Genomic DNA, 23096 nt, shown 5'->3' on the forward strand with positions numbered 1-23096 from the left:
ATCATTACGAGTTTTCTTGGCATCAGGTAGTTAAAGTTCTACGGAGGAAGCTCGGAGAATGGAGGTAAATTTATCTTTTACTTTGAGTCTCCTATAGAGTTTCCTGTTGAGTTTACATTCAGATTATATTTCCCTGTTTGAGGCTAAAATGTAATTTCCTGCGCGTGCGAGATACGTATGTACAGTGAGTTCTTGACAGCTTCTTTTTAATCTTTAGCATCTAGCTTTACAATGGCTTAGATTGATGAATATACTAAAGGTAATATTTTAGTACTCATTAATACATGTACTAATTAATAAAATTATAACTTTTTGCTATCATTAATCATCGTTCTATATTTTTTATCGGTTCACCTAGCTACATTTGCTTCAAATTTTCTGTGGCAGCTTTATCTAGTAAATTAGATTTATGATTTGACATTAGATGTTCACTTTTCACTTGTAGAAAGTGAAGAAAGTCAATTGATCAATGCAAATCTTTAATTTCCAGAACCAAAGCTTCGAATCGTTGGCTTGGCGTGCTTGTGCCTTTGTTAAACATTTTTTCATTTTTAAAATTACACTCGCAATTTATTTAACTCCCAATTTGGAAGCTTTCAATAGATACGCTTTAGAATGACATATCTATGAATGACATATATTTATTGCATTTGTTTTACTGATTACAGAATGTTTATGTCGTCCCACCAGCCGAAGCAGCTTTGTCAGTGTGGAAACTGCCATAAAGGGGAAAGAGGGACTTGAATGTGTGCTGCATAAACCATGATGTTTTGTTTGAGTTTGTCGCAGTAGATGAATTTGTCTTATTGTATCAGCTAAAACTATGTGAGTGGCCACGAGTTGATGAATATTTTTAATAAAAGCTTTATGCCGAGATGAAAATCTTTTTGCTTGTAAAAATTATATAATAAAATGATATTGTTGAAGATAATGCAAAACATGATTTGCAGAATATTGTAGTGAATTGGATTTGGTATATGGATGTCCGCAGAACTGGAGATTTTGAGTTCAAATTTATTTTGCAGCAAACTTCTCATCCTTAAAACTCTATCCCTATGTATATTCTTTTCAAAGACAAGGCTTGCTTATTTTACTTCGGCAGTATTCGGTAAGAATAATACTAGTAAGAAACTAGTCGTAAGAAACGTCTAGTAGTCGGTGAGGGCAATGATATACAGCCCCGCCCCAAGGATAGGCGACGGACATAATGTGGGCGGGACTAATGGGAGGCTGTATATCGTTAGTATGGGTAGCGGCGGAACTGTGATGATACAAAGACCTTGTTCTACATAGTTAGCTTGACAGAATTACCGTAGACCGGTAGAATTGGTAGTCGGCACCCAAATGTTTACACAATATTTGGAGAAAGTGAGTAGAACAAATTTTCAATTTTCGTTATTTGAGGCCTTTGAAACATTCATAATAATACATCTGTAGCTGGATTTAAAATTTTATTCTAGCCAACATGAGCAAATACAAAATAAGATATATGCCAATAGAGCCGCGTAGAACTAGCTTTTTATCGCAAATAGCCGATGTGAATACGAGAGATAGAGACAGGTTGTATAACGCGTGACATCATTTTGGGCAAGTCTGGGCATGTTTTTGTGGCCTGAGCATTTTTACCGCGATCAGATTTTTTCGATTTTAGTTTTCAAATATCTTGGCAATGAGATCGCGTAACACAACAAACAACATATCAACTAATAGAGAAAAAAAATGCTTTCTTTTAAGATCAACTCAAATTTGACGCAACCACATCTTTAAGACTATAAAGTCCATACTTCAGAAATCTGGAGATTTGTACCTAGGACTTCTAGCTTATCATACATCGCCGATACATGGAGGAAGATCACCCGCTGAGTTGCTAATGAACCGTAGTCTTCGTACACAGGTTGCTCAAATTCACTATCACACAACCAGCCATGTAGATCACAAAGCGTTCCAGTCTGTCAATGAGGAATACAAGGTGAACATGAAAGAGCGACATGACCGATCACAACAGGTTAAAGAGTTGCCTACCCTACGAAAAGGTAGCCCCATATTTGTACGTGATTTACAACGATATGGACAAGTGAAGGAGGTGTTACCTAACCGCACATACATAATATCTGCAGGTAGCGAGATTCGCCAAAACCAAACAGCACTTATTGACTCTCCGCCCAATACGGACAATTCAATACCTGACAATCCGGATTCACACAGTTCTCTGTCAAGTTGTGCCCAAAGTATGGATAGCACGCACGCCTACGACTTCGAGACCTCGTCGTACAATCAGACTGCCACGTCGACTGATTGAAGAATGCTAGGCATTGCCAGTCAGTCAGATTATAGCTTTTATATTTTATTCATTTTGTAGCTAGTTGCTTACACTACTCAGTGCATTTCTCTTGCTAGCCCTGTTAGTTATATCACTTTGTTACTCATGTTTGGTTTTACTCATTTCAAAGGCATAATCTGTTTTACTCATTGCTTCAAACATACTTAGGAAAAGAGACATGTGCTATATTCGTGTTATGTTACACTGCATTGTATAATACTAGGAGTTGTGTACCTCCGGTTTTTGTGTTAAAGGACGTCGTCATGTAAATACAGAGAGTTGCGCTCGTGACAATGGCAATGGCTACTTCTTTATTATCAGTGTTCACGTCCTGAATAAATAATCTCCTACCATCTAACTAGTAACAACTACACAAACAGTATGAATAAAATCGTTAAAAATAGTCAATGGCATAAAGATTTATACATGAATATATTTCAGCAAATTGTATCTTTCCTCTTCTCTGGGTCAACTTCGATGCCAGAAGTCATTCATGTTATATATAGCGACTCAGTCGCCTCATCTTTTCATCAGTTCATCGGAAATGAATGCCTCTCTGCATGGGATATATCGCATTCTACTCTGTGGAGTTGCTCCCCCATGACCCTTTTCTGTACCATCTCCCATTTCATAGTTTGTTTGCTAGAATATCTTTCTCAATTGTTAGCTCTACTACATGTGTAAGGAAAAACAGTCAGATTTGTTGATAACTCCTTTTTATTTCCCACTCCAAGATGAAAATCATAGGAGCAATTACAACCCTGAATATATTATGTAGCGGAGATCAGGTGATTCTAATTTGTTAATTGTCTGCGCATGCAAAAATTCTGATTATTTGAGCGTCAAAACATCTTAGCCTGAATTTGCTCAAGGTTGTTCATACTGTTAATCATTAATCAGGACGAAAGAACAGTTTTGTTTGTACCTATCATCAGAGCTTTAGAAATTTTGTATATACACACCGTGATTAAAAGATTAGCCTGGATTTATGAAGTTGTTTATATTTAAGAGCAGACAAACTCTCACAGCATGGGCATTATTGAACATAACTTGTAAATGCACATAAAAAAATTTCTGCCTCCCTTTAAGATTAAAAACTGACAGCTTGCTAAATGAATTAAAAGTAATTATAATAGTACTTTACTAGTTCTTTGCCGCTCATTAATTCTCTTTTAAAAATGAATTGTTTTAGTTTCCATCATCATTCTTTAATTAATACTTCCATTGTTTTGTTGTATCAGATCAATTAAGGATGCAATACATAATTGCCACAGACATTAAGGATGCAATATATAATGGCCACAGAAATTAAGGATGCAATAGGCTACATAATGGCCACAGACATTAAGGATGCATTACATAATGGCCACAGACTTTAAGGATGCAATAAATAATGGCCTCTGACATTAAGGACGCAATACATAATGGCCACAGACATTAAGGATGCAATAAATAATGGCTACAGACATTAAGGATGCAATACGTAATGGCCACAGACATTAAGGATGCAATACGTAATGGCCACATACATTAAGGACGCAATACATAATGGCCACAGACATTAAGGACGCAATACATAATGGCCACAGACATTAAGGATGCAATACATAATGGCCACAGACATTAAGGATGCAATACATAATGGTCACAGATATTAAGCTACATCTCTCTATAATCTAGAAAACAGCAAGCATTGGACTCCTTCCAAAAGCACACCAAAGGCAAGAGGAACATCTATTAGACCAATAAAGCTAGCAGTAACTTGGTAGCTTCCTTAACAACAATTTATTCCCTGACAGTTTAATTACACATATTCTTAAAATTTTATGTATTTGCAAATCATCAAAATTGAGCAGACGACAATAAATGTTTTGTTTGAAAGAACATATCCTAAAATATATTGACTTTCCTTCAAGACTTTTGTTTCAAATTTAGTTAAAATACAAGAAAAGTCTGAACACTATTAAAAAACCAACTAACAAATAGTATAGTTAATTCCTGCAGCTTATGCTAGAAGATAACTTCTTAATGTTAAATATAACTATGCAGTAATTTGCTTGCCGGCCTATGTGAGGAGAATCCAATATCATATTTCAGCGCGAGTCACGTATACGTTCATGAAACAAAAGCGGTCTAATTTAAAAGCGACAATAGATAAAATACTTATAAATCCTAAAGACAATAGTTGGGTCAGCTGCTAGACTACTCGCTCCGCGACATCAGGATGTTTTGTTCATACTCGTGATGAGCCACGCATCGGGCAGCATCATTCCTCACTGTAGCGGGCATTGTCTTAAGATCTTTCCTATCTAATGTAATAACTAAAGGTTAATTCGAACAAGACTGCTGCGTGGTTACAATTATGCGCTCCCTTCTTATCTAACAAGTAATCTAAAGGGTATAAGATAATTCATAGATAATGCAACTTCTTAACAATAAAAAAATAGCACTACAGTCAACACAACTGACTGCACTAACTACCGTATGAGTTGCTTGCTTTTGCCTACCACTCGTTTATGTGTAAAAGCTTCGACTGTACGTTTTCAGACAATAAAACTGACAAAGATGCTGAGTTCATCGCTGATCATCTGAGGACGCTGTCGTTAATGGTCAACCATCTTTATTTCGTCATGCATGCTCTAACAGTTGTCTTTCTCTCACTTTTCTACCTCTGCAATACGGAGGAAGTTTCTGTTAAACTTGTTGGACTTGGGTGAGTCGCATATGCTCTGCTAGAAGGGTTGCATCTTGGCATGCCATGTAAAAAGGTCTTATTATACATAGTATCTTTTGGTGTAATTGAAGCTTCAAAGCATGTGTTCCGTATAAGCATATAAGGTAAGCAATAAAGAGCTTTTGTAAAACTAAGGTTAGTACAATCATAGCTCTACTCTTAGGGATGGTTTATCATCCCCTTAACAAGCGTGTTTTCCGTGAAAGCTTATGTTTCAGTTTAAATTGTATTTCTAAATTATATAAATATAATAAAACTTACAAACTTAGAGGTTAAATCTATGATATCAGTCAAATAAAACGGTTCATATCTGTAGTTGTGTACATAGCTATCCAGTTATGAGAGTTCATCATACAAGGCACATGATTAGAGTGCATGAGTACATCTGTCTAACACAGCGCAACTTGTATATGCGTGTACTTAAAATATGTAGATCTATGGAAATCGTGAGAGACAGTTTCTATTACAGAAAGCTTGATGCTGGCTGATCAATTAATGTTACCATATCAGTATTTTACATAGGTAGATGGCTTGTAATTCTAAAACAAGGAACAAAGGCTTATATGATAGATAAATTAGTGACCGAAATAGTTAATCTCTGTCAGAATGTTGGCGCCTACACGAGCAAAATCAAACTCTCAATGTTGTAGCAACACAAAATACAAATTAAGTATTTCACTGAAATTTTACAAATTTGTACACACTGAAATCAACTCAGTTCACTTATCTTTATCTCGTTCGTACTCCTCGTTACAGAACAGAGTTGGGAGAGGGAAATGTCTTCGTGAAAAGAGGTTCGGATTGGGGAGTTGTCTGTGATGATGATTGGGATATCGAAGATGGTAATGTTGTTTGTCGTCAGCTTGGCTTTGGGAGAGCATTGCGGGTTACAGAATACAACAAGTATCACTCGGCCATTACAGGTACATTAAGTGATTGTTTAATATGTTTGACATTAATTAAATGTATGTGCAATCCTGCCATCATAGATGTCTATGTCGGTTGTTAGTTAAATGTATGTGCAATCCTGCCATCATAGATGTCTATGTCGGTTGTTAGTTTCTAGTGTGGTAGCGCCCACAAAATCAACGTAATACGCTTGCTAATTCATGACTGCAGGATGCTTAATATCCTAGCTACAGGGGAGCTATTTAGTGGTACTAGGGGGATTGTCTTAGGAATTGTCAACTCTGAGAATCTTTAGTCATTAATAATATTCATGAATCAGAGTTTTCTGGAGGGAGTTGACAATTCTCCAGCCATATTCTGTCATGTGCCCGCCACCTAGCCAGAGGTGCTGAGAAAAAATCTTTTTGCCAAATGATTGATGAGTATTTGAAGGAATGGGTGTTTTCTGTCTCGTAGCAAGCAATTGTGGCAGTCACTTGCATAAAGTAACTGTATACATTAGTGCAATCATTTCTAAGACTCTTCATCAGAAACCATACTAACTATGTATGATTTTCACCAGCAATGCATCTGTTCTGCTGGGGTGAAGAGTGGGCTTCAACCAATGGTCAGTTACTATTTTTTTAGCAATTACAAACGTCTCATTTATTAAAATATAATCTGTTCATTTAAATTAGCTAATATTTCCTCTGGTTCATAAAAAATATGTAACATAGTTGTTATGATGAGTATTTCTATTATCGTTGTAGCTTCTATTATTAATTACTATTGATTAACTGACTTTGCTATTGTTTGGCTCTTCTAAAGAGTCTCTTGGATGATTGAAAAATTTAACAAATTACACATCACGCCAATCAAGTGCGATTTTTAAACCAATGGTACATGTATCTCCAAATACCAAAGTGTAAACCTGCTAGAAACCCACAAACTGCCGTATTATATATTAGCTGCTTATAAGTATAGACGACTGCAAACGCTAATCATCAATTGAGGCATCGCTCCAGTGGGGTATTCCTCTAATATAATAATTACATATCCTCTAATATTCCTCTTATATAATAATTATATATTATATATCCTGTAATATTCCTCTAATATAATAATTATATATTATATATCCTGTAATATTCCTCTAATTTAATAATTATATATTATATATCCTCTAATATTCCTCTAATATAATAATTATATATTATATATCCTCTAATATTCCTCTAATATAATAATTATATATTATATATCCTGTAATATTCCTCTAATATAGTAATTATATATTATATATCCTCTAATATTTCTCTCTAATTCCCAAAATACCTCTGCACTTTTCTTGTTCATTTTAAAGTTCAACCGCAGCAACTCGCTGCCTCAAAATCGCATTCATAGAATCTGCAGCGATGCACCTACAGCCCATTAGTATTTGTTGGTAAATGTTTTTTTCAATTTACCTCGCTATTCTTTACAGCAACTTTCTAGCAGAACTAAACTAAAATAGAGTAGACCGCTATTAGCAGCTTTTGCCCATGGCTTAACTTAAACTTATCAAATCTTTTTACCAAAAAGGTAGAATTTCCCGCACTTGTGTTTGATGACACCTTCAACACTCGTTGCGATTTACGTTTGTTGGCAGTTGGTTTGTTGCCGCACTAATAATTGACTCCCTCTCCTGCTGACATCATCTTAGCCTCTCCCGACAGCATTTCCGACTACACGCTTAACACGTTTGACAACACGTCGAATGCCATCACGTACTTATTAAAAGGTTAACCTTTCCTATCATAGACAAGAAGAGTTATGGTGGGGAGTAATCAGTCACCAAGTGAAGTATTCGCGTGGGTAGCTGCAACGTCTCGCCATGTGTATTCATTTAACAAGAAGGCGGACTGGCGGCGACTTGTATGATTCAAGCTAGGGGTTATGATATGAAAGGGATGAGCCACAGAAAGCTAGAAGTTATGATATGAAAGGGATGAGCCACAGAAAGCTAGGGGTTATGATATGAAAGGGATGAGCCACAGAAAGCTAGGAGTTATGATATGAAAGGGATGAGCCACAGAAAGCTAGAAGTTATGATATGAAAGGGATGAGCCACAGAAAGCTAGGAGTTATGATATGAAAGGGATGAGCCACAGAAAGCTAGGGGTTATGATATGAAAGGGATGAGCCACAGAAAGCTAGGAGTTATGATATGAAAGGGATGAGCCACAGAAAGCTAGGGGTTATGATATGAAAGGGATGAGCCACAGAAAGCTAGGAGTTATGATATGAAAGGGATGAGCCACAGAAAGCTAGAAGTTATGATATGAAAGGGATGAGCCACAGAAAGCTAGGAGTTATGATATGAAAGGGATGAGCCACAGAAAGCTAGGGGTTATGATATGAAAGGGATGAGCCACAGAAAGCTAGGAGTTATGATATGAAAGGGATGAGCCACAGAAAGCTAGGAGTTATGATATGAAAGGGATGAGCCACAGAAAGCTAGGAGTTATGATATGAAAGGGATGAGCCACAGAAAGCTAGGAGTTATGATATGAAAGGGATGAGCCACAGAAAGCTAGGAGTTATGATATGAAAGGGATGAGCCATGGAGCTTCCGACAGACTAAAAACTGTAGGCTAAAGAGTTGTAAGGTTGAAGGGTTGTAATGCTATGTCAGGGTTTAATTGCTTAAAGCTGATGGGGTTTACATCAGCTTTAAAACCCATTTATACAAACTTTAAACAAAAAGAATGAGAGAGTATTAGAGTCTACTCTTCAGCAGGTACGAGTTGGAGCCTAGGAGACCTTATTCATTTGAGCATACAGTACATGTAGTTCAATCTTGGCTAATAGTACAATATATCATTGGCAGCAAACCTGCTTGAATGCGCCTGCAGCTAGACAAGGCCTAACAACATGCTACACAGCATATAACAGCTAGATAAGAATATGGCTTTTCTGTGATGAGCAGACCGTATTAAGAGCCTGTCAAAAGGTTTTTTCATGCTTCTTTAATATTTAACTGACGTGTTAAAACACGCCATAAAGACAAATGGATGTCGATACCAGAGATTCATCTAAAAGTTATTGCGAGAGTCGTCTACCCAGCAATTATTAGTAATGATTGCTCATCAGTCATGAGTTTTCCATTCTAAATGTCACTTTACTTATACAAATTGGTGCAATTATACATGTGATACAAGACTAGTGAAAGCTGAGTGGGTGTATACGAATACAAAAACTACGAGTGCACTAAATAAATTCAGTTAAGGCAAATGTCATTTTACATGCGGATGAAGTTGTGCTTGTTTTGGGTTACATTGAAGTTGTGGCTTATCGAGGTACTATGTCCAACACAGACAGACTGTAGGCATAATTAGTGTACATGTGAACAGTTAATGCATAAGTTAGTCGGCATATGGTAATGGCAAACATTCCCTAATCGTGGATTTAGTAGTTGTGTAATCCACTCAGTGGTAAATAGTACTAACAGCTTTACTATTTCTATATGTAGTATCTTGCCAGATCCTTTTCTAGAATTACTAATAATTATTCAGGTAATAGATTCTTAATATTGATCAAATTTCTGCTAACTTGTTGCTAAGCCAAACCTCTATTAAGCAAATAATAATATATGTTATTACCATAGCATCACTATTTACTACGCCCACTTTTTACAATACCGTTTACTCTGCATTTAATAAAGTACATTTATGCTTAAGCTTTATATCTCACATTATCTTAGAAAACTCATATTTATTCCACGCTTGAAAGATAATATAATTATATTGTTCTTCCTTTCAAATGTAAGGTTCTTTCTTTTGTATTGTTAAATACTATGCAACAAAGTTGAAATTTGGACTTTTATTTGATCTGACAGCCGAAAAAATATTTTCTAATCTTTATAAAAATACAATGGAAAAGGAATGAATCAATGAGTTATTGAATGATTAAAAGAACAGATGATTGAATGTATAAATGAATAAATTAACAAAAGAATAAATGACGTGATGAACCAATCAAGTGAATGAATACGTTGATGAACCATTCAAGTGAATGAATACGTTGATGAACCAATCAAGTGAATGAATACGTTGATGAACCATTCAAGTGAATGAATACGTTGATGAACCAATCAATTGAATGAATATGTTGATGAACCAATCAAGTGAATGAATACGTTGATGAACCATTCAAGTGAATGAATACGTTGATGAACCAATCAATTGAATGAATATGTTGATGAACCAATCAAGTGAATGAATACGTTGATGAACCAATCAATTGAATGAATATGTTGATGAACCAATCAAGTGAATGAATACGTTGATGAACCATTCAACTGAATGAATACGTTGATGAACCATTCAAGTGAATGAATACGTTGATGAACCAATCAAGTGAATGAATACGTTGATGAACCAATCAAATGAATGAATACGTTGATGAACCAATCAAGTGAATGAATACGTTGATGAACCAATCAAGTGAATGAATACGCTGATGAACCAATCAAGTGAATGAATATGTTGATGAACCAATCAATTGAATGAATACGTTGATGAACCAATCAAGTAAATGAATACGTTGATGAACCAATCAAGTGAATGAATACGTTGATGAACCAATCAAGTAAATGAATATGATGATGAACCAATCAAGTGAATGAATACGTTGATGAACCAATCAAGTGAATGAATACGTTGATGAACCAATCAAGTGAATGAATACGTTGATGAACCAATCAATTGAATGAATACGTTGATGAACCAATCAATTGAATGAATACGTTGATGAACCAATCAAGTGAATGAATATGTTGATGAAATAATGAACAAACAGATGAATTTAAAAGTGAATGAATTAATGAACGCATAAATAAATTAATGGTTTGGTAAATATACTGTTTACATGCTATATAAGAGTTGAAATGAGTACTTGAACAAGTGTGTGCAAAAAAACGAATGTTACTTCCTATATCATGGTGCTACGACTCCTCCCATGCTCTGCATTCTGGAAGAGCTGTTTTTATCAAATATTCCTCATTTACTCCTAGAGAAAGTTTTCCTTGATGACGTGATGTGTCAGGGCCATGAAAACAACCTCGGTGAGTGCAAACACAGGGAATGGCTGACCAGTAATTGCAATGCCGGAGAGGCGGCGGGAGTTGTTTGTGATACAACTGCTGCCCCGGCACATCTAAAAATATCAGCCAGCTTTGAACTGCCCTCTTCATCTCGACCCCAGGTACAGTTGGTGAGTAGCCATTCAATAATTTTGTAAACTTACAGACGCATTGCTAATCAAGGTGTAATTAGAAATCACACGTTGCCAATGATGATTGCTGCCAAAAATAATTGCTGCCAAGGATGGTTGCTGCTAAAGATGATTGCTCTAGGAAGAGAACAGCAAGAATTTACTCTGACAAATTTTTTCTGGTCTGCACGTTGATTTGAGACTAGCTGTACACGGTCAAAAATGAGTTCAATGTTTAAAATGAAATGATTAAAATGACTTCAAATCTTTAAAATGAGGAAACGCCTTATAAAATTGGTTTTAGTTGTCAAATTTATGACTAGTTCAAATTCTGATAACTCGCTGTGTCTGATTTTCACACATTTTGAAACAATTTGCGTGGAATTCTCTCTGTCAGCTAGTTTAGTAGATAATCATATAGCGAATGAGATATTATTAGCAATGTTACTAGCAATGTTTCTAGAGGTATGGCTGTTTAAGAATTATAACTAGCTGGTTGGTCTGTTAAACTGTTTTGAATATGCAAAGTTGCAATTAAGCCAAGCCTAGCCTTGACACCTTTCTATGACTCAAGGCTATGCATACACATATACAATCACAATATCTCTTTAATAGCTTGATGAGAGGGCAGCTTCAGCCTCGAGCATTGATTTAGAGACGGAAAGTAATCCCATAGATCTAGATAGATCTGCAGGTCAGATGTCTATGGGAGAGACAGAGCAAAATCGTGTCATAGCGGAGGAAGAAAATGGAGATTCAGTACCAGCTGCATACAGAGGATATAGCCTAAGGACAAGAGAGTTGTTGGCTAGGGTACAGCATTTGCTCAGTCCGGATTTCTCTCAAAGAAATGTATTGAACACACCTCTAGAAGAGCCAGTGTACCAGCCAATGGATATATTAAGTTCGAGGTAGGTTAAAAAATTGTATTGAAAACACCTCTAGAGGAGCCGGCGTACTATCCAATGGCTATACAATGTATTAGGTTCGAGATGGGTCATGGAAATAATGGCTACTTAATCTAAAAATATTTTTACTGCAATTCTTTAAGGATACATGGTTTATGTACGTTTTACTCGTGCTTGATTTCTTGGCTCTGAGGCTAATGTGATAGTAAATTATTGCAAAAAAGTGTTTTTAATAGCAAATTAAAAACACTAGCTAATAATTAGATAGCTATAAACCAAATAAGTAAAAAGGTTATTGCACCACTTCATTATATATTATTAGGAACGACCGCTGCCTCGAAGTTGGTCGTAGCTAAAAGCTAAGTACGAACTATTTGTCAAACTATTAATAGATTTTACACTTGGTGTTTACCACTTTTTATTAGCTTTACTAAAGTTATTATCTTTTAGATAATTGTATACTTTAGCAGTATAATGGATATTCATAAATATTTACATATTTAGGTTTTCCTTATATCTATAAATCTCAGTGTTTGTCTTTTTGTTAAACCGTGTGTCCAGTTATAGCAATTAAATCTAGCATTGAAAGATTCACATGGCACTGGATTCGATCTCGAGACTCCAGATCTAGAGGCAGCGAACTTAATCATTTAGCTTCATAGAATACAATGGAATCATGGGGCAAACAGTCATTACATTGGTTAAGATACTCACACTTGAAGCGCTTGTTTGGGGTTAATAACTAGCACTTTTGTCTCTTATGCGGAGCAATTGTTACGCTGCCCAAACCATGGGTATTGTTTTAGTAAAGATGTTAATAAAGATCAAGCTTTTCCAGGTAAGTTACTCAAATTCATTAGGTAATTATTCTATTAGCAGTGCAAACCGGGCATTCTTCTACACTAGTATATATATATATACTAGTTGAATGCCCAGCGTTGCCCGGGTAATAAAAAAGTCTTTGGACAGAAAATTTATTTTTATTTAACATATAACAACGTTTACCATTCTGATTTTTAAACTTCATATCATAAGAAAAGTGTAAAAAAATAAAAATGTAAAGGTTTCCCAAACAACTGTACCTTTTAAATTTCATGTCATGAAAGAAGTGTTTTTGTAAAATATATTAAGAGAAAAAATAAAACCGTAAAGGTGTTTAAATATAAATGTAAAATCATTAGCAAGCAATGGTTAAATATAGTCTGTTTTGCTACAATTACAATGAAAAGTTAGTTGGTATTCAACTATACGGTTTTAGTTTGTTTTACTGTTGGCATCATAAAGCAAAAATACTGTATAAAGTTGTATGGAAACCCATAGCAGTTATTGAATGCGAACACCTGGTAAAAATCATAATCATTAAAAAGTAGTAACAAAACAGTATGTTAACCTTAGTAACTATAGTTACCTACAGTAACTTTAGTGCATTTTGTGGTTATAATCAGCTAGAGAATGTAACACTACAATGTATTACGCGCAGTGCGTACCATGGAGAGTTTTTACCTTCGAGACAGACGTGTAACATAAGCCCTGAATCTAACTTAAATGAATTTAGTTTTCTAAACACATACTTAAAGGACGTTTTAGTATGAATAACTTCAAACTTTCAACTAAGTTTTATCACTTATTTGTTTGCGAATCCATATTTACCACAACGTGTAACACTGAACTGAGACGACGAGCAACGAGCTCCTAATAATTTATATAATCAGTACACAGTTGCCAATATTTAATTTCAAGAAAAATATTTGTTGATATCGTATGGCGGAAAACAATTTCACCCTAGCATGGCGAGGACGAAAAGGCCTCAAATTCATCGAGTTAGACGTAAAAGATTCTATAATAGGGACACATCACCTGTGGGGGCAATGTATCAATTAATACATAAATTAGCATGTGCAATCGAGAAAAGGGTATACAGTGTATGATAAGAGAGATAGAGTTGTAATGACAAGTTTAGAAACGTGTTATTACGATCTTCATGAGTTCAAATCTAGCACGGTGCGAGCTTTTCATTCCAAGATTTTAAAAGCTATAGCTGGAAAGACCAAATCACAGAATCACAAAATATCGGATGACGCAGAAACACTGAGATTCATATATATATACATTACTAGATTAGTGTATATTGGAAGAGTACCCTTGATGATTAGTCTTTTTTTGGTATCGATTATATTTTAGTTTATAGCATGGCTTTAAGGAACATCTAACTTTGGTTGAATTATATTTATATATGTGTGTATATATAAAAATTGTTTCCTCACCCCGGTTAATCCATATGGGTGGTAATTTCTGCTCTAATTCGGGTCTCCTACTAGAGACCTGGGAGTTTGAGCACACAACCATTTTTGAACCAGCAGCCCATTTTTCACTGCCTTGTTCTGGTTCAGCTACAGGCAGTGCAGATCTTGTTTGACCGGGCGACGTTCAAGCCAGCATGGTTTTGGTTATTGCACTCATCATAGAGGTTGTAGACAATATACAGGCAAGAGTCTTGTCTAAGGACCTGCCAGAAGGGTGCAGTTGTTGGGGTTTGAACCTAGGGCCAAATGATGACTGTACCAATACCTTACCAACTGCACCATCTGTCCCATATATATATATATATATATATATATATATATATATATATATATATATATATATATATATGTATATATATATGTATATATATATATATATATATATATATGTGTATATATATATATATATATATGTGTATATATATATGTATATATATATATATATGTGTATATATATATATATATATGTATATACATATACATGCTTTACACAAGAATATAATTGATGCCAGAAATGATTAATTGTCAAGGGTAATCCTACAAAATAAAGGGCACGATGTTCTGTGCCCTTTATCATTTACGAGGGTAAATGATGCTCTAACAGCTAGACACGAGCAAACAACACCATATTATTAATAAGAATAAAGAAAAAAGCATTGAAGGATGAAGGGCTAGATGTGAGGGAGGGGAGCTAAACTACCCTATGACAGCAAGATGATATAGCTGAACCTACTAATGAGCTCTGAAGAACACTGCTTGGGATGCTGCACCGCTTCATACATTTCCACAATCATTCATGTAATTTCTTAGCATTGTTATGCTACCCTGTCATGATTAAAGCCATCTGTGTGTGTATATCTCACAGAGATACAGACACACCCTATTACATGGGTGACATAAGGGCTCCAGGTGACCAGCTCTCAGGTGAAGGACAGGCAGCGCTCATCGGCGTCAGTGGCTCCTTTAGTGTCAATGAAGACCAGCTATCTGCGGTAGTTCCACGAGAAGTTTCAGATGATGAAATTATAAAGGTAGTAGATGCAAATATAGTGTGTCATCTTGTTCAGCCGTTGTTTGAGCGCAGACTCCAAAAATACCTGCATTGAACTTTCCAATAATCCTTCTATTATGAGAACAGTTTCTTCAGTTTAACTTAGTAATCAAAAAAACATGATTAAGTAAGATCTATTTTAGATTGACCAAGTTCTTGAAGAAATGAAGAGTGATGAGCCGCTGGGACCTCCTGCAGTGAGTCATTTATTACATATAGTAGGATAAAGATTTTTTTATTCTTTCCAAACAGAGCAAATTAAATTACGATAATTCGCCTTGGTACCAATGGTTATACAATGTAGAGACATTAACTTATAACTAAAGTTCACAAAGTATAACATGAGATTAAGACAAATTTACATGGAATGATTAAAATCGATCATGATGTAATATAAATGCATTTGCTTAGTTTGACAGCAACCTAGTTCTTACCTAGCACAACCTAGCCACCCAAACTAGATGAGTATTACAAGTGATTCATTAGCAAGTGTCTAAAGGCACTGAAACTAGATGAGTAGTACAAGTGATTCATTAGCAAGTGTCTAAAGGACACTGAAACTAGATGAGTAGTACAAGTGATTCATTAGCAAGTGTCTAAAGGACACTGAAACTAGATGAGTAGTACAAGTGATTCATTAGCAAGTGTCTAAGGGGTACTGAAACTAGATGAGTAGTACAAGTGATTCATTAGCTAGTGTCTAAAGGACACTGAAACTAGATGAGTAGTACAAGTGATTCATTAGCGAGTGTCTAAAGGACACTGAACCTAGATGAGTAGTACAAGTGATTCATTAGCAAGTGTCTAAAGGACACTGAAACTAGATGAGTAGTACAAGTGATTCATTAGCAAGTGTCTAAAGGGTACTGAAACTAGATGAGTAGTACAAGTGATTCATTAGCGAGTGTCTAAAGGACACTGAAACTAGATGAGTAGTACAAGTGATTCATTAGCGAGTGTCTAAAGGACACTGAAACTAGATGAGTAGTACAAGTGATTCATTAGCGAGTGTCTAAAGGACACTGAAACTAGATGAGTAGTACAAGTGATTCATTAGCAAGTGTCTAAAGGACACTGAAACTAGATGATTACTACAAGTGATTCATTAGCAAGTGTCTAAAGGGCATTAAATCTAAGCAAAGGTAGCTTTACGCAAACTTGTCTATTTACTTTTGCAAAAACTTCTAAATTTTTTACTAAAGACATTACATGTTCTACTTTGAGTTTTCGGAAAGTGGTTGAGACTGCAAATGAATGCAGGTTTTTGTTAAGTTATTCACAGCACTGCTCAGACACCATTACACTGAATGTGATTGACTCAGAACTGTTATAACAAAAGGAGTAGGAACATGTGTACTCGATTGCTGCCTGCTCTTTGACAATGCTTACCAGGTGTGGTACAAATTAAATTTAATGATTATCTCATTTCAAGTTCACTGGACTTTTCAAATCAATTTGTTTGACGATATTGCTGATTGACAAATTTATTCTATACAAACTATGCTGATTGACGACATCCGCCTCACTTTCACACTCTAATGTCAGACCTTCACACAAACAATGCTGATAAAGAACTGGACTGTTGCTAATGTTTATGGCGGTAAGGTACTCTCTTATGGCGGTAAGGTACCCTCTTATGGCGATAAGGTACCCTCTTATGGCGATAAGGTACCCTCTTATGGTGGTAAGGTACCCTTACTTACCACATCGGTAGCGGTGTTGGGAGCATGGTAGGCAAGTATAGAACTATTTAGTATTGCTGCTCCTAATTCTATCTATGACCTTTTTGTTAATGTGTGTGTGGGATGTTTGTGTGTGTGTAACAATTTCTCAGGGAAAAAGGAAGAGAAAAGAACAATACTTTAAACTATGACCAGAACATTGGCTGTTTTGTCACGGTGTGTCATATGGCAGAAATTAAATCTCTGGTAACTCTAGGATATCAAGAAATGTCATAGACAGATAGTCATGGACAGACAAACAGATAGTCACCGACAGACAGTTCTATGATAGAAACTCTAACATTCTTATTAAAGATTTATGTTGAAATCAATTAAGATCGTTAAAAATTTATCCTAGAAATTTATTTTGAAGCTTACCTGTTGAGAGTAATGTTGAGAATAATATTAGAGATTAATTATAAATTCCCATCAAACTTATTAAAGTTTGTTCTCGTGGTATGTATTGTCGTTTGTTTGCATGAAAAAAAAACAATGTTATTATACATTGAAAGTTAGCAGCGTACTTTAGCTAAGCTTGTGTATTTCAGCGACCGTATCGTGTAGAGATTGTTGGTGGAAAGAGAAGCAATGAAGGCTATGTTAGAATCACTATGGATGACGGAAAACGAGGATCTATATGCTCTGATAACTGGGGAATATTTGAGGCTATGGTTGTCTGCAGACAAGCCGGCAAACAGCATGCCGAGAAGGCCACAGTGGTACGTATTGAGTCAAGTAAAGTCGCTACAGCCCAGCTACGCTTCTAGTCATTATGTTAGACTATACCCTAAAACGTTTCCTCATTAACTATCTGTGAGACTAATCATGAGTTTCCTACTGCCGGAGGTCTGTTTAGGTTAAAGAAAAGTTAGTAAGCGAAAGTTGCAGGCTACAGAAGTCTAGGTTAGAAAAGAGTTGGTAAGCAAAAGTTGCAGGCTATAGAAGTCTAGGGTAGAGAAGAGTTGGTAAGCGAAGGTTGCAGGCTACAGATGTCTAGGTTAGAAAAGAGTTGGTAAGCGAAGGTTGCAGGCTACAGAAGTCTAGGGTAGAGAAGAGTTGGTAAGCGAAGGTTGCAGGCTACAGAAGTCTAGGATAGAGAATAGTTGGTAAGCGAAGGTTGCAGGCTACAGAAGTCTAGGGTAGAGAAGAGTTGGTAAGCAAAGGTTGCAGGCTACAGAAGTTTAGGGTAGAGAAGAGTTGGTAAGCTAAGGTTGCAGGCTACAGAAGTCTAGGGTAGAGAAGAGTTGGTAAGCGAAGGTTGCAGGCTACAGAAGTCTAGAGTAGAGAAGAGTTGGTAAGCGAAGGTTGCAGGCTACAAAAGTCTAGGTTAGAGAAAAGTTGGTAAGCGAAGGTTGCAGGCTACAGAAGTCTAGGTTAGAGAAGAGTTGGTAAGCGAAGGTTGCAGGCTACAGAAGTCTAGGGTAGAGAAGAGTTGGTAAGCAAAGGTTGCAGGCTACAGAAGTCTAGGGTAGAGAAGAGTTCATGGCCCGAGACTGGGCAGTTTATTGATTAGATTTGCGGAGGTAAAGGTTCAGATATTTACATAAAATTTAATCATGGCCGCCGATGGTTTTACCTCAAACTCAATCAAAGGTAACTCGTACATCATGCGTGTGCGATGTATTGCATATTATTGCATCACCATTCTAATCAAATAAATTTGAAGAAAGATTGTGTGTTTGTAGTTTTTAGGGGTACACCTAAAACAGGCCAAAGGTAGGGAGGCTGCTATAAATAACATTAGTAATATTTAATGTTTGACATTACTTAATATAAAGTAATGTAATGTAAAGTAATATAGAGCGCTGTCAGTATATTAGGCTAGTAATTTAAAAAGTGTGCTATTTCTCCAAAACTGCAAAAATAAACAGCAACATTGTCATTTTATAGCCCTGCCCTGGGACACACCTGATTTTATAGCCTCGCCCTGGGAAACCTCTGAGCTCAAATATGTTTTATAGAGATAATCTATCAATGAAAAAATATCTTATTTTATAGCTTATATTTTCTGATAACAAAGATGGTGGGTTTTTCAATAAATTTTGATTGAATAAAACCTAACGGAATGAGCAAAGCTATTAAGATGTTTTAAAGTAAAACAGGCTGTATTCTGGATAAACAAATGAAAGCAACAATTAAATAAAAATGTTTATCCAAACTATCCGTGGTGACTAAATGTTAGAACATACATGTACAAAAGTGAGCTAAGGATTGTGGGTATGTTTAATAGTGAGAACAATAATAATAATAAATAACAATAGTGAATATAAAACTAAACATTATGTAGTCACATTGTTTTAATGTCAGGATCTGAGTTACATATTATTTTACAGTTTGTCAACTTGTCATAAAAGCGCTTGCACATGACAAACTAGCCTTATACATGACAAACTAGCCTTACACATGACAAACTAGCCTTACACATGACAAACTAGTCTTACACATGACAAACTAGCCTTATACATAACAAACTAGCCTTATACATGACAAACTAGCCTTACATATGACAAACTAGCCTTACACATGACAAACTAGCCTTACACATGACAAACTAGCCTTACACATGACAAACTAGCCTTATACATGACAAACTAGCCTTATACATGACAAACTAGCCTTACACATGACAAACTAGCCTTACACATGACAAACTAGCCTTATACATAACAAACTAGCCTTATACATGACAAACTAGCCTTATACATGACAAACTAGCCTTATGCATGACACACTAGCCTTACACATGACAAACTAGCCTTATACATAACAAACTAGCCTTATACATAACAAACTAGTCTTACACATGACAAACTAGCCTTATACATAACAAACTAGCCTTATACATGACAAACTAGCCTTATACATGACAAACTAGCCTTATGCATGACACACTAGCGAGCTCGTGTAAGTAACTTGTCTGTAACTCGTGTAAGTCACTTGTGTCTGTAACATTGTGGTACATTTTTGTTCAATCAGCAAGCAGTACATTTTCAATCATTTGGCAGACAAAAATAGAATTAGTTGCGTTAAACATTCTTTATTATTGTATATTACATTATAATATATAATTATTATATATTATCAAATATATTATTATTGAATGTTTATGATAGGAAGTTACACTACATTAATTATGTTGCTTATATTAGTAGTAGAATCATACATTAATTAAGTTAATAGAATGCCGGAGGTATGAAACTCTACCATTTCTGCTACTCACTCTTAGAGGGACTACTACGGAGCAAGCGGAGAGGACAAAGTGATCTATGAGGTTAACTGTGACGGGCATGAAAGGTCATTGAGAGACTGCGAGTACAGGCTTTCTGACAGGCACGGAGTCAAATGCTCTAAACCTATGAATGTGGCTGGAGTTATATGTACCTCAGGTATGCTTTTCCTTGGTTTCTGTCGCTATGATTTTTGGAGCTGTGAATGGTGCAAAGCTGGTCAAGGATGAACAGCTCTCAAGTAAGATAATGATATGACCACAACGTGATTCACAGGTGATTCAGGGACAAACTTGTGAACGCTCTCGGCTGAAAGTTGTTGAATGACTATATGCATCTTCAAGTTCGATGAAATTACCTTTCGTCTGCATTCATTAATTTCATTTCCTGTTTTGTTCCTGTAGCCAAGCTACCAGACCTTATGCCAAACATCTGGGCATTGATGTCCTCATTGAGAATAGAACAGGCGCCTTTGCACAGTCTAACCTGCGCCATGGAAGAAAATTGCCTTTCCTCGTCTGCTTATAGAGCTGCACCTAGTTTTGGTTCTTATGGATACAATGGACTGCTTGGAGGTAATGTCAATTGAGATCTCAGGCTAGCAGAGGCCAATGGTTAGCCTATGCAGTTTGCTAATTTGCATGCAATAAAAAATAATTGTTTAGTAAGAGGTATTAGATTTCACTAATATTTTTCAATGTTTATGTTTTAAAATCTTTGTGCATTTGGCCAGTTGAATTTAAAGATATGTTTATTGAAATTATGTTACCTTCTGAGTGGTATTTTTCAAGCACTAATACATTACCAAAATTAATTAATAGTTAGTATTGAGTGGTCTTTAAAACTAATCAATTGCATGCATTTTAATATCAGCAAAACTTTCTCACTTTTTCAAAAAAAATTTCAAGTATGAGGACTTTTAAAACTTGAAATCTTCGTATTTATGCATTTTTCAAACTAATTGCATTTTTAAAGTATTCCAATTGTTCATAGTTGCCAAAAGTACCATCAACTTTTTTAAATCAAATGCTTAATATGAGTAAATAGAACGGTAAATAACCATAGTTGGTCCTAAAAACTCGGTGAACTCTCAGTCAATGTGTATTCCGATTACTCTATTGTTGCAAATTTAGCAACTACATGTACATATCATATACATGTACATATCATATACTTGTACATATCATATACATGTACATATCATATACATGTACATATGATGTGCATGTACATACGGTGTACGTGTGAACCCATATAAGAATTAATGGTGTCGCTTAAATTTGAGTTGTCTTCACAGAGTCTACGCAGAGTTTATCACAAATAACTCAGCTAGATTATCACTAATATATTGAGCAGGTAAGTCCAATGTATACCTCAAAACTTGGAAAAGATTTGTCTAATCAAATCAATCGTTATATCTAGAAAATCTAGATGTAATGATGGTAAGTCGAATGAAATACAGCAAAAAGTATAGTAAACTGTTGATACAGTAGACTGTTGATATAGTAAACTGTTAATATAGTAAACTGTTGATAAAGTAAACTGGTAATATAGTAAACTGTTGATATAGTAAACTGTTGATAAAGTAAACTGTTAATATAGTAAACTGTTGATATAGTAAACTGTTAATATAGTAAACTGTTGATATAGTAAACTGTTGATATAGTAAACTGTTGATATAGTAAACTGTTGATATAGTAAACTGTTGATATCATAAACTGTTGATATAGTAAACTGTTGATATAGTAAACTGTTGATATAGTAAACTGTTGATATCGTAAACTGTTGATATAGTAAACTGTTGATATAGTAAACTGTTGATAAAGTAAACTGTTGATATAGTAAACTGTTGATATAGTAAACTGTTGATATAGTGAACTGTTGATATAGTGAACTGTTGATATAGTGAACTGTTGATATAGTGAACTGTTGATATAGTAAACTGTTGATATAGTAAACTGTTAATATAATAAACTGTTAATATAATAAACTGTTAGTATAGTGAACTTTTGATATAGTAAACTGTTGATATAGTAAACTGTTGATATAGTAAACTGTTGATATAGTAAACTGTTGATATAGTAAACTGTTGATATAGTAAACTGTTGATATAGTAAACTGTTGATATAGTAAACTGTTGATATAGTAAACTGTTGATATAGTAAACTGCTGATATAGTAAACTGTTGATATAGTAAACTGTTGATATAGTAAACTATTAATATAGTAAACTGTTGATATAGTAAACTGTTGATATAGTAAACTGTTGATATAGTAAACTATTAATATAGTGAACTGTTGATATAGTAAACTGTTAATATAGTAAACTGTTAATATAGTAAACTGTTGGTATAGTAAACTGTTAATATAGTGAACTGTTGATATAGTAAACTGTTAATATAGTAAACTGTTGATATAGTAAACTGTTGATAAAGTAAACTGTTGATATAGTAAACTGTTGATATCGTAAACTGTTGATATAGTAAACTGTTGATATAGTAAACTGTTGATATAGTAAACTGCTGATATAGTAAACTGTTGATATAGTAAACTGTTGATATAGTAAACTGCTGATATAGTAAACTGTTGATATAGTAAACTGTTGATATAGTAAACTATTAATATAGTGAACTGTTGATATAGTAAACTGTTAATATAGTAAACTGTTAATATAGTAAACTTTTGATATAGT

The 23096-nt window shown here is 35.0% G+C and overlaps 1 protein-coding gene across 1 annotated transcript in view; it reads left to right on the plus strand.

The window, feature by feature from the left end:
• The window catches only part of LOC137393539 (lysyl oxidase homolog 3A-like), a 41673-nt gene that overhangs the window by 12690 nt on the left and 5887 nt on the right, over positions 1-23096 (plus strand). The window contains exons 2-10 of the mRNA XM_068080132.1: positions 4868-5033; positions 5811-5977; positions 10996-11195; positions 11811-12106; positions 15272-15437; positions 15601-15654; positions 17727-17897; positions 20405-20564; positions 20810-20980. Coding sequence (XP_067936233.1) covers positions 4927-5033; positions 5811-5977; positions 10996-11195; positions 11811-12106; positions 15272-15437; positions 15601-15654; positions 17727-17897; positions 20405-20564; positions 20810-20980 — 1492 coding nt within the window. The 5' untranslated portion in view covers positions 4868-4926. The remainder of the gene's footprint in view (positions 1-4867; positions 5034-5810; positions 5978-10995; positions 11196-11810; positions 12107-15271; positions 15438-15600; positions 15655-17726; positions 17898-20404; positions 20565-20809; positions 20981-23096) is intronic.

Source organism: Watersipora subatra, chromosome 4 (genome assembly GCF_963576615.1).
Source record: "Watersipora subatra chromosome 4, tzWatSuba1.1, whole genome shotgun sequence".
Lineage (NCBI taxonomy): Eukaryota > Metazoa > Bryozoa > Gymnolaemata > Cheilostomatida > Watersiporidae > Watersipora > Watersipora subatra.